The 14245-nt window shown below is 34.7% G+C and overlaps 2 protein-coding genes across 4 annotated transcripts in view; one reads left to right on the forward strand and one right to left on the reverse strand.

The window, feature by feature from the left end:
* LOC128671190 (uncharacterized) overlaps positions 1–14245 on the reverse strand; it is a 476937-nt gene that overhangs the window by 81900 nt on the left and 380792 nt on the right. The gene's annotated exons all lie outside the window — the stretch shown is intronic.
* On the forward strand, positions 1186–3272 carry LOC128671197 (flexible cuticle protein 12-like). Its single transcript, XM_053747494.1, has 3 exons — positions 1186–1249; positions 2491–2609; positions 3012–3272. The coding sequence occupies exons 1-3, from the start codon at positions 1241–1243 to the stop codon at positions 3202–3204; spliced, it is 321 nt and encodes a 106-aa protein (XP_053603469.1). The 5' UTR covers positions 1186–1240; the 3' UTR covers positions 3205–3272.

Genomic DNA, 14245 nt, shown 5'->3' on the forward strand with positions numbered 1-14245 from the left:
AATCGCTAGGACGTAAGCATTATATAGAGCTCACTGCATAAATAAAACAAGTGTTATAAAATATAACAAAGAAACACTCACTTTGTGTGATTTGTCCTTATAATTATTTATCCTATCAATTCTAAATAAAAAGGGAAATCTATTTTATTTTAATTGATCTTTCAAAACTTAATAAATAGAACTAAACAGTCTTATCAGTCTGTACACAGAGCTGAGAGTTGCGAGAAAATTTTGACAGAAGTATATCACATCACACAATAAGTACTTCAATATTGCACAGATTGTAAGTTAACACTCATTTTGACACCTGTCCTATAGTTTATTCGACAGTGTATCGCTACACCCACGTTGTTGTTATTAGTTACGCCCCTCGGATACGCCTGAACACGACTATTGAGTGGCACAAGCCCTGTCTGAGAATTTCGCGAATCAATTTGACAAGTTCATAGTTCGATGTTTCATAATGCAAAATGTTTCGAAATAAAAAAAACGAATCGTACTTTCACATGTTCACGTTTGTTTTAAATGACTTATCAACCATAGACCGGATATGTAGGTACTTACAATATATATATATGTATTATATATAGCTTTAGACGACGAAATAGAACAGGTGTCCCGTCGAGGCATTAAAAAAATCTATTCTATTTTAAGGTTTCGTATTTCATAAACGGTCGTTTATGACGTTTAAAAGTAGCGAATCTTTCTTAACTAATTTGTATTTATTTGGTTAAAGTCCAAAGTTAATTTGAGAATAGGAATAGTAGAAATTTTATGGAAATAAAAGTCCAGTTGTTTTCCACTTCTTGTCATGACTAATTAGACATTAAAATTAAAAAATATTTATACAACCATGTACCTACATCAATAATTGACGTCAAAATTTTACTTCAAACTAAATCTTTTGTAGACTTACAAAGCGCAGTGAAGAAAAAAAAAATCTAATATCTTGTCAACCTCATGAAGGTACAAATACTGAATTAATTAGCTAAAGATCAAAGACGAGAATAGATTTAGCAAATCATAGGTCAATAAAGTTCATAGTAGCCGATCGGTTAATGGCAGAATATCAATAATAAATTTATTAATAATAGGACAATGTCAAATGTCAACACCCTTTCGACAGACTGCTTTTTTAGACGATATGCAAACTAGTATATGAGCACTAGGTATATAAGGTGTGCATCCGAATTTCACAGACACATTAACTGTGTATTTCGTGATACTAACACATACCAATATGAGAACTGTAAGTATTTTAGATGACATTTTTCATTAGGTTATAAATTACATAAAAAATATTTTTTATTTATCTGACTGAGACATCTGAAAAAAGTGTAAATTGTAAATTTTATCGGATAAAAGTTTTTTTTTTTTTAAATTTTACAGATAATGACTTTAACAGTTTATATAGAGTGTATGACGTCACAACATAGCCGGCAGCCATTTTCGATATCTTTATTGATTTGTTTTTAGTTATTAATATGATATTAATAATTTTTTATTAAGGTTTGATAAAATATATAAAGTTAAAATTTTCATTGAAGATATACAAAATGAAAATATAAATTTCACTTCATTTCAGTATCAATAAGTAGTATTTTTTAATTTTGTTATCAAATTAAAGTAGTCACTCAAATAAAACAAAAAAAAATCGTAAGTTTGTAAACTTACTACTTTTTAATTCACAATTTTGAAGACCACAAAATTGATGTCATAAATCGTTATACGCATAACTTTATACTTTTTTACGAGGCACTTCAATTAGGCACGGGTAATAAAATCAGACAAACATAAATTACTTTGTGATGTGTTAATAGTTACAACATCAGATTAATCGTGACCATAATAAATTATAAATAAATATATATGTTATTATTATGTTAGAGACTTGTGTTATGGGGCATTAACTCAACAATAGAATATAGTATAGTAATATTGTATAACAAATACATATGTAGATAAACATCCAAGACCCAGGTCAATCTGATAAAGATCATTTTCCATCTTGACCTGACCGGGAATCAAACCCGGGACATCCAGTGTAGCAGTCCGGCATGATGATCACGGAGATCGTTATGACTGTGTAAATTAATGGACAGTGGTGGACCTAATAGATAGTATCTAAACGTACCTGTCGAACTTTTGCAAGTTCGGTATACATTGCTGATTTTTTATTGCGCTAAGAGTTCTCATACAAATATACATACTTGAGTTCGGTGATAAAGTGTAACATAAGAACATTGAAGATTAAACTGAGATATTACTGACGCTTCAAGTTAGTGGCTACATAGCAAAAAAAAATTCGAAAAATCGTTTGAGGTGAAAAATTGTACGACATCCACGGCAGGGGATCAAACAGGGGAACAAACAGGGGATCAAATACGCACTCGCCGACTACAGAGGTCGTCAGTTGACTTTCCATCTGGAATACAAGGTCGTTTGTCTACTATACTGTAAAATATAGTAAAACAATGTGTCTACCCTCAGTGCATCGTGTTCGCCCTCTGCGTGGCCGTCGCCACAGCCGCTTCGGTCGGCAACGATCGGGAGGCGAGCGTTCTCCGATATGACAACAACAACATCGGCGTCGACGGATTCAACTACGCGTAAGCAAATATTTACTAGCTTTTGTCCTTTTCACTTGCGTGTTCCTCTCTGTGGGATTCCCCCATGTTTTAGAATATTTTTCTCCCGAAGCTTTTATTTAAGCTTTATTTCACAAAAAAATTAGTACTGCTGGTTCATACAGAAAAGTATTTGAAGGGAAATTCCTTAAATTATGAAAGATTAGTTACTTATTTTACGCTGAATTAAAATTGGATACTTATTAAGCTATTAAGTCAGTAGCTAAACACATTTTTTAAAGAAGTTTTCTTATTATTACACAAAATTTAATGTCAGTCTCATTCTCCTTTTCATCTCAAACTTCAACAGCAGCGACGCCCTAACGGGCCATTTTGTTACCATCATTTAACATATCCACCAAAATTAAAAATAAACTTTTCCAGGTACGAGACGAGCAACGGCATATCGAGCCAAGCGCAAGCGCAGCTGAAGAACGCTAACTCAGAAAACCCAGCTCTTGAGGTCCGCGGTCAGTTCGCGTACACCGGCCCAGACGGCGTTGTCTACACCGTGACCTACGTAGCCGACGAGAACGGCTTCCAACCACAGGGCGCACATCTCCCCCAGTCCCCCTAAGCGAATCTACCCAAGGATATTTGACTGATTGTTATGCTAGCGATTAGGTATTACATGTTTTTGATTTATTTCGACGTTTTATTTTGAGCCTGTGGTGTCTGATCAAATTCGGGTTCAGTGATGTGTTTATCCCAATATATTACTAATTTCTTCTTAAAAAGTCAGTTGCAAACCCAACATATTGATGGGTTGGAATACTTTGGTCATAACTAGATATTGTAACTCATTCAGGGCAAAATCCAAGGTCAAAGAAGTCTTAACCAGTAATGGCGCCTTTTGTGCAGAGAAAAGGCACCATTATTGGTTAAGACTGGTTCTGCCGCAGTTTCATCTCGATATTTGGTTCAGGGGCTTCTAAAGTCAAAATTGCCATAATGTTCTCCAACCTCCAATAGAAGAAGAATACATTGATGATTTTGTCCCGGACTTTTGGGAATATTCCTATAGGTTGATGTCCCGTTAATTGTATTTTATATTATATGTTCCGTCCACGATAACTCTCACAATTTTTAAGCTTTTCAAAATCGATTCAATAAATGGAACTTTTGACAATACTTATATCAGCGCCATCTACCAGTGTCATGTAGACTACGAGTACTTTGTGATGTTAACAAAATACTAATTTTAGTTAAATAAATAAAATCGACATTTTAAATATTGAAATATAATCCTACTAAACTTTTAAAAATCGCCACTAGACAGGTTTTGATCAGGATGAAGCTAAAAAACAACTCGTCTCTTCGTCGCTGGACATTTACATATATCTAATTAACCTGCGGCTTTTTAATGTCATCTTTTGCATTAATAATATAATGTTAACAAAATATTCGTCTAATATCACTTGAGTATATAATATTTTTCAAGTGATAACGTTATAACGTGACCTAATAACGTTAATTATGTGATTTTGATCTTTAAAATCACAAACCAGATTAAGAATATGATAATGACTATGGAGGGGTTTGTCATTGCCTTCTCCGTTTCATACACTGGATGATAAATTTATCGACTAGTGTGCAGGTTTACAGGATTATTATTATACTAGCTGCGGCCTGGGGCTTCGCTGCTGTGGGAACTTCGAGATAAAAAGTAGCCTATGTGTTAGTCCAGGTTATATTCTACCCGTGTATCAATTTTTTTAACAATAGGTCCAGTAGATTTTGCGTAAAAGGAACAAACATACATACATACATCCTCACAATCTTTCGCATTTATAATATTAGTAGAACTATCACCTAAACCACGTCGTCAGAACTTACCCAAGAAATAGGATTTGAGATAGAGCTCGTCGTGTAACAAACCTTTACATTAACACCTCAAGTCTTTGATGCTGTGATGCGATCTCAGGCGTACGTTTATCTGAGAGCGACTGGGGGAGTGCTCTATGTGAGATTGTGTATTTTTTGTAAATTTCGTACAATGACTAATCTAACGTTAAGTTTTTGTGTTAGATACGTATGATAAAATAACAAAAGTACAAAGACATTTAGAGAAAAAACTTGACAATTTTTTTACTGTAAATTTCTTTCTCTCTTCATTTAATTTAGATATTTTTTTTCTTAATTATTTAGATAAGTACTAAGTCTAGGTTTTTACATTTGTGTAATAAAATTAAATAAACAAATAAATAAAAAGTTGACAACATTGCTTAAAGACATAGATTAAAGAACATTTCTTTTAAAAAAAAAAGTGAAAAGTATACAAAATTTATAAAAAGAGTAAAAAACCTTATATTATCTAATGAAAAATTCAAACACTCTTAACCAAATGGAGTTGCTGACTTGGCTGACAAAAACTTATTTGAAAATTTAACTTAACTTACAATCACTAGGACAAGCATAGATAGAAGCTTAAAGACATAGGACTGCCAATTGTAAATTTTCGTTTCATATTCTACTTTTGTACAATAAAGGATCATATACTTCACGTGCCCGTTATAAATGTAACACAAAAAAGTCCAAATACAAGTAAAGTAGAGCAAACATTAAGTCGTCGCTAAACACCAAGTCTATTTTCCACAATGGAACTCCTTTTTATGTCCTTTGTGGCGCGTCCTCTGATTAACTTTGATCTAGGTAAGTGCAAGGTGGAACCAAGATGTGTTGTCTAATGGATTGTACAGACAACAGCACACCAATCGTGTCGTTGCAAATTCCCACCTATTATCATGAAAAACGGTTCTTGCGGTGTGATCTTTGATGTTTACTTGATTGTACTGTACCTGAAAGCGCGATTTTTATCTCAAAGACAAAGGCTTTGTGAAGATATTCTTTCTTTGACGTTGGGTAACTGGGATTGGGTAAGCAATTTCGATTAGTAGATTAATGTGTTATCATTCTAATCTTAGTGAAATAGATAATGCAGAAAATAATGAAATTGGTCCGCGGTGTAAAATAATACGATTTAGCTCAATCGAAAACTCGAAAAATTTTTCATACAAAGGGATAGGTGAAAATGAATTTAAGCACCGTATCACGTTTTTATCCCTCACATGGTAAACAGAGTTGAAAATCGCGAAATCCTTAGCTTAACTATATCTACCAGGACAACAAGTTTATTGGTGGATGAGATTCTTGAATACTGACAGGCAGCTAATCTATTGCCCATCAGGGGAATCTCCAGTTTACATATGCGGAATGGCATAACTAGTTGAGCATACCAGTTGATCGACCTGATAAATGTGATTCTACTACTAGCACAATTGAAATCGGAAGCAAAATAAAATCTTAAATCTTCTGCTATGAAAGCCCACACATCTCAATCCCCCTGCAAACATCTGCGTGCGTATCAAAAAATCATAAGACAGCGTTATGATATTTGACAAATACTTGTTGTTCAACGCCGGCTGCGGGCGATAGTCCGCGTTAATATTACAGGTGCACTTGATGTATGGTCTCTACGTGGCGGGAGCGGGCGAGAGACACAAGCTGAAGGCGATACAATACAATTTAATGACAAAACGGCAAATCAGCTTGGCAAATATGTGAATGTTACTGGAGATTTTAGTTTAAATTAATACAATTTTGTGTGTATTTAAAGTAATTCGTATATATATTTCATAAACTTTAGGACGACAACTAAAAATCTTCGCTGATACGGCTATGTTTTGCCTAAACCAGCAAATTACGCTGGCCCGTGTTCATCATTGAAAATTATTTGAATATGCTCAAATTATAACTAAAAATTATATTGGTTGTAAAATATATCGTATACTATAGATATCCAACAGCCTGCTGAAAAATGGATGCGGACAGTGGTATTATGTTGCACTGGACCCACATCCAGCTCACCAAAGAAACCAAAATTTCATAACATGTCTGTTTCAAACATATGTGTTACTAATAACTAATGAGCAATGTTCGAAATAAATACAATATCACGTCTTTATCAAGAGATCAGACAAGAACCAAGAATAAAAAACAAATTCGTACACCGACGGTTTGAAGGCCATGTTCAGCTAAAATAAATGATTTTTAATATCTTATTTATTTATTTATTATAAATTCAGCGACCAATCGCTCTTAACTTAGACCAGCTGAACGCAGAACTCACAGGCTCAGAAAGAACAACGGGAATATTTGTTAAACAAGTCCACGCGTGTACCGGCGGCCATATTGGATCCGGTGCAATGATTTATGAATTTCAATAACTTGTGTTAACCTTCGCCTGGAAGGGAGAGGGTTGAGTGCGAGCAAGGGACAGTCATCGTCATCAGTTCAGAGATTTATCATATTATACACCTGAGTCATATCATTTAGGGTCAAAATGCCAAAGACTGTTACGCACTCAGAATTAGCTATTCGACTGGGTAAACGTATGAAAGTATTTAAATAACCAAACACGTGATTTAAATGTCACTTTAATTAATCAATTTTGTTTACTATTTTTTCGGTCTCATTAAAGTATTTTTTTTACTCCAAAATCCATGACGTCACAATTTAATAACAACTAGTAATTTGACCAACACAATTTCGTACATAAAATCGTCAATTTATTTAAAAGAAATTTACGACGATACATTTAAATGGTTATTAACACTCGTTAACAACACTTCAAAAGCGAAAAACGTTTTTTGCAACGGTTACCTTGCAAGTTATCATTCTCGCTTTATCTCCCTACGTTTTTTATGACTTGGCCAACTTTTTGCCGGGAAACTTTCAATTTTCCTGTCATTAAAGGGCCTTTAACGTGCCGATGGAGAGGTGGATATAGGTTCGTCTCGTTTTTATCGAGTAACAATCAGAAATGCATTTGTCTGATTTAGTGGGGAATTTCATTGAATTTACCAGTTTTTTGAAAACTTGTACAGTGTTTGTCTTATTTATTCAAGCGAATACTTCTTTAGCGGCGTTGTGCACTTTTTGTGATGGGATCGAAAATTCGTAAGACGTCAAAAATGCACCACGTTAATATTCAAGTTTTCACTTCTGCCAGCACTCCCGGAGTGCAAGCCTTTTTTTTCTATGGCAGCTAATTGTATTGATGGCAAATGTGCTTGCTGTTAATGGAGTTTATGTATTGCAATAAACTGAGTACATTAATATAAGATTTTATATGTCAACACTGTAACCGTGCGTTAAGTTAAGTAAGACTCAAATAATTTGTGTTTCTTTAAACTAAATGTTAATGTTAAGTAATATAAGATTGTAGTGTGAACAGAATATTACACACATTACGTACATTACATACAAGGCTTACAGGCCTTCAGATAAATAATTAAATATATAAGACGAAAACAATTTAATGGTTCTTACAGACTGAGGGATGTATGTGTGTTTGTTTGTTATTCTTTCACGAAATATCTACTGGACGGATTGTTATAAAATTTGCTACACAGGTAGAATATACAGGTTATATTTTACCCGTGTAACAATTTTCATAATAGGGTTCAATAACATATAAAGTACTTCTTATACCGAAATTCACACGAGAGCGAAGCCCCAGGGCGCAGCTAGAACACAATACACATAAAAACATGTGTTTGTGAAACAATTATGCCTGTGCTTGGAATCGAACACCGGACGTCAACAGATACCTGCAAGTACTCAAGTCAATCCGGAATAAATAAAAATAGATTGGCCGAAGGAAAAATAAAAGGGAGAAAGCAAATTGAATAAGAAAATGTTATCTTTACCTTTGGAGCGAATAAACGAAAAATAGAGAGTTGGACCCTTTTATTATACCTCTATTAGGTTCGGAATGGACATCGAATAGGTTAATAACCGTTTTATCAGGTGAAAGGAATTTCCCCGAGAGGGGGTAGGAGGGGGTACATTGGTACAGTCGATACCAGGAGTGGATATCGGTTTGATGGGTATCTGGTTTGGGGAGACGACAAATTGAATGTAGTTTCTTTGATGAGTATGTTGGTATTTCCAGTGTATTTTATTATGTTTGTTGTTAGATATTTGATTTACTAAATTCAACTGAACTTAATGTGAGGTAAAAATTATATAAAAAACAAATTTTGGTTTGAGAGTATAGGATAAATTACTTGAAAAAAAAATTTTTTTTGGTAATGTTAAAACTGAACGAACAAGATGTTCGTATATTAGATACATTGTGAACATTATTCCATAATATGTGGAACTTGCTCTTTTCCTCGATAACATATTTGTTTACAAGCAAACATTTCCCCCGTCACTATTAAGAATCGGAAAACTCCACCTTGATCGTCCCAGCTCCAGTCTACGGCAGTTCAGACCGTTAGCACGTTTTTACGGCCCATTCTAGTTTTTTAAGGAATTTGTACCGATCCACCTCGGGAGGCCGAGATAAAAACTTTACCTTCAGCCGTTACACGAATTTGGGGATTTGGATACTTTTCAAAGCGTATTTGGCAACGCCATTGAATTTTTATTGGTACGTCTATGTTATTTTTTCTACAATTCTACATTCTACAGCGTCCGCTGTAGCCTTGTAACCTGCTTGCCATCTGGCAAGGTCAGGTCAATAAAAATATGTATAATGTTAAATAATATATAATAAAAGAAGATACAATATCACTATGACAATTAAAAGACTGTAACGATGTAGTTGGATCATTACACGAAGACGTAAACTTGGTGAAAGTCCATAAAAAAATACATACTACAAAATATACATAAAATACATACATGTCATGCTCACTCAAATGGTCAATCTGGTAGTGGCGTCGTGGGCCGGGTCGTGAGGTTCCCTCTATTATGGTTGAGCTACGCGATGGCTGACCCATGCGTCAACTCGTGAACGGGTGCTGCCAGAGGGAACTGATCATCTCGTTTCTCATATATTTTTATGTAAGTTAATTGTGTTTCACATCGATATATATATATATATATATATATATATCGATATATATATATATATATATATATATATATATATAATCATAACCTGTTTTGATATACCTTTTTATTGTAAGAAACAATAATGGTAAGCCGATCTGGCATGATAGGACAACACTGTTCAAATGAGTTTCTTTCGGCATTACTTCTCAGCAGCGGTCGTTCCGAGATGCCAGTAGTTTGTAGCTTGTGAGAAATAACTACAAGCTAAAGGTCTAATTTCTAAATAAATGATTTGAATTTGAATTCACAAAATTTAAATTTTAAATAAATGGATCTAGGTATTTGTTTAAAACCTAAAAGATTTTTAATATTGATATGATAATAACTTACGTAATAACTAAAGACAGAAAGTCCCTTGTAGGGACTAAATAAATTAATCGACTTGGTATTGAAAACCTGAGCTGCGAGACTTGGGTTTTTTACAGCATGTTTTTGATAGCATTTAGTATTAATCCAATATAACGTTTGTACATTGTATTTAGTACGGAGTGTTTGGATGAGTCCAAAAATGTGTTTCATCGCCTTCGAATAATCATCAAAACAAAAATTTGTCGTCTACTCTCGTCTGGATGTGAGTATACAAGGATACTTGTTATGACACAACGATAATATAATAATTATTATAAAATTATTATTTTATGTTACTATTTTGCGCCGCACAAATTTTGTTTTGTTTGTCCTAATGGTTAGCTGGAAGAGAATGCTTTTAGCATTAAGTTCACAATTTGCTTGTAAGTAGGTATGTTTTTACTTGGAACAATAAAGTTTAATATACAAATAAATATTATTAAACAAACGAATAAAATAATCGAGTCAAAATTTTTTTATAAAAGTTCCTAGGCCGCTTTGGCAATATGCAGCCTACTGTGTAACAGAGCATCGGGTGATTCGCTAACCACGAGCGCCATTACCGTATTTCACCCGGTCATTTGTCCCCTGAATCACTCACCTGCCCGGGTGACGGACGGCCGGTTATTGCCGGTTTAGTGGCCCGACCGGGCTAGTTTGTGCGGCGGCGCGCGGCGGCGCGCGGCGGTTGGAAATTGTAAATTAACACGCCGAAAAACTGGATCGAGATTGTTAGTTGTTGTGCTAGTGGACAAGATTTTACGAGTACATGTCTTCCCTTAATAAGATGAAGACTAGAAAATAATCCCTAGATCAAGGGATTATTTTCTGGTCTTACAAGTGGTTGTAGTGGGTCTTAATATTGGTCGGTGAACCGAAAATGAAATTAAGCCGTGAAATAGCCGGTAGACGAAAGGTTCCATACATTACTACATATTTATAAAAATGGCAAAAAAAAAAACTAGCTTCGTGTATATAAGCTCCTCTTGAATATTTATTGTTTTTTGTTTATGTTGTTATAGCAGCAACAGAAGTACATTTTCTATGAAAATTTAAACTGTTTAATTATCTTGGTTAATGCGATACAACATACAAGGATCCCCTAAAATCCCTAAATTCACTAGTGGATCGAAAAAGAAAAAAAAATTGCCACCGAGCTTTGCTGGTGGAACGTTGAGGAGTAATTTCAATAGTTGTAATTAAACGCCTGCAGAAAGTAAAGTTTCAACGCAAAAATACAATTTTGCTAGGAGAAACACAAATCATATTTTTTTTTATACGTTTCGTGATTATTTTTATGTGATTTTTAATTTAGTTTCATCACAGGTGGCTTAAGTTTAATATACTTCTAGTTTTACTTACTTTTATTTTTACTTCTTACTTTAAATCAAATTGTAATTTAGTTTGGTTCGTCCCATGGCCACCAAAATACTTGAATCACCGAAGAAAATCAAACAAAATCGCCTCTCACCTCATAAAACAGATAACATTTTCACCTCGGTCGTAACATTCTCTGCACGGCTCCCGAGACACACCTGAGGATGGGATTTACATGCAAATCTCTGTTTCAGAGGTAAATACGTGTGTGATGCGGTTTGAAAGACCGGAGCTGAATCTATTTCTGTCTGAAATAAGATACTTGAACATCGAAACGAGCCTTTTGTTTCCTTGTTGGAAGTTGGTCAGTGAAAGCCCTGTTTTGTATCGTTATTACGATGGACTAAACACGTTATCCCGTTTCTTCTTCATCTGCGAATTGGAATTCGGCAATATACTTACTTGATTTTAAATACTTTTTTGACGTCAATAATTTTCATCAAAATTCAAAATAAATTGTTTTAATTTTCTTGAATATTGATAAGAACCAACAGGTGCTGCCATCTATCATTTCAACTAAAACAGCTCAACGGCTTGTAGCGGTTGGACCATAGGTAAATTCTCATCTTCCAAGGCAAGATAAGGTAAATAAAGAATATTTAAGGCAACTAGACTTCCATATTATAGTCAGTGATTATTATGCTAAGTTCACCACAACTGGACAATAAGTATCACAAACTCTCTCAAAACAAATAATATGCTCCTAAAAATTTACATGCAGAAATTCCCCCGACAATAAATTCTCACAATATCATTGTAATACCATGCATCGCCAACCTTCGGGATTCAGAACACACGGCCCGCATAAACATGGGCGTTGCAAGGTGTGCTTTATAAAAATAAAGAGCGATTTATTAAAGGGTTCCGTACGCACGCCGGTCACGTACGACGCCGGCCAGATTCGAAGGTGCCCGGGGTTTTTCTCCCCTGAATAGGGTTGGTGATTGGGAAAAATTTAGAAATTATTTTATATTTATTTATTTTAAATTATAAATAAGGGACAAATCACACAGATTGAGCTAGCCCCAAAGTAAGTTTGAGACTTGTGTTATATGATACTAACTAAACGATATTATATTTTATAACAAATACATATATAGATAAACATCCTAGACCCGGGCCAATCAGAAAAAGATCATTTTCCATCATGACCCGACCGGGGACCGAACCCGGGACCTCTCGGTTCAGTGGCAAGAACTTTACCACTGCGCCACCGAGATCGTCGTTATATATGAATAATTAGGTAGGTGACCTAAATTTAGTTTTTATTTTAATTAACGACCTTATTTTTGTGTATGTACTTTTATGTTAATATTTTATTTAAAATATATTGCACCATGCCATTTTAGAGAATGCCTTGTCTCTAAAATTATAAAGAATTGTGAAAAATCGCCCGACTAGCAAGCCTTCAACTTCCCTGAAAACCTCAAGGGTTTAGGCAGACCACCAGTTACATGGCTAAGCAAACATCTGACTGTCCCGATCGCCTAAGAACCTTTAATTCTTTCAAACTTATCAAAACCCTAAAAGGGCCAGCCCTGCGTTCCACATGAACTTTTTTTTATCCCCACTTGTATATTGAAATAGGGAAACTATTGAGGATGTGATTTGGGACGTGTCTCGGTTTTATCGGTGCATCCCAACTTTGAAGTCTTTCTATCTTCGGACTTTATGCTAATACGAGGATCAATCAGAACTACAGACTGTCCAGGATCCTAACTAATATTATAAATGCGAAAATAAGTTCGTTTATTTATTACCTCATCACGTTCTATCTACTTAATCTTCTTGAAAGTTTGCATACATGTAGTTTGAAGTATGGAGAAGGAAATAGGGTACCTTTCATCCCTGAAAATTACCGCGAGCGAAGTCGCGGGCAAAAGCTAGTTATTCATAAAAAAAAAATAAAACAGAGGTACTATAAGCTAAAGTATGTTTTGTTTCGTTCTGTGAATGCCAATTTCTGCAACATGCGATAGTGACCAAATGTACTTTAGCTTAAAGAGTGCTTTATTTTTTTTATAATTATATGGTTGTGTAACCATATAATTATAAAAAAAATAAAGAAACAAAATGACAACCTTTAATAAATTGTTACTATTACTGTGTAGTAACAGTAACAATTTATTAAAGGTTGTCATTTTGTGAAGTTTTGACTCACTATGCATATATTTTTACCTGGAACGTAGCAATAAACGAATATACTAAAAACTTGCTGATTATTTCCTACGACTTAAAAAGTAGAAACGCGGTTCCTGAGCTCTGACGCTTATCGTGGAAGAAACTTCCTTACTAAGAAAGCAACTGGGAAAACGTTCAAGACCCAAGAAAAACAAATGTAATGTATAATCTACCACCACATCACTACCAGAAGCTCATATCAAACACGCAAAAATAAAGGTGATCTCAATAACTCTAAAGCTGTCAATATGATCAGTCCGCGCCGCATACCTGATGCGTCGTCACGTCCGTCTGAATAGAGAATCAGTCCTTCAGGGGCCGAGGGCCACGTGTGTTCCCTTGTCTCCCAATTGGTGCTACTATTGGGAATAATATGGGGAACATTAAGAGTACAGAAACAAAAAGTTTTCACCCAACATGGTACATCAAATTGATGTTATTACCAGGGACAGTGATCCATACAGGATAGCTCAAAATGCGGGTATGAATTAACGTTTGATTGAAACTATGAAAATGTATGGAATTGTGAGTTTCAGCGGAAAATTAAACAGATTTTCCAATATATTAATTTTATTTTTTATTTTCAGTTTAGAGATCAATCAGATCGGCGTTCACTTTGTGGGAAAATTATACAGTATTGTCATTCATAGGTGACATACATAGATAACACATACATAGACAAGAAAAAAGTGATATAGTTACTTTTACCGATATTCCTCAGTACAGGGTACAAAGGGAACAGATTCGGGTCGTAAGGCCGCTGGGAGCGGTATGAAAATAAAATGATTGCGCGGACCCCGTATTAA

The sequence above is a fragment of the Plodia interpunctella genome, chromosome 7, assembly GCF_027563975.2.
Source record: "Plodia interpunctella isolate USDA-ARS_2022_Savannah chromosome 7, ilPloInte3.2, whole genome shotgun sequence".
NCBI lineage: Eukaryota > Metazoa > Arthropoda > Insecta > Lepidoptera > Pyralidae > Plodia > Plodia interpunctella.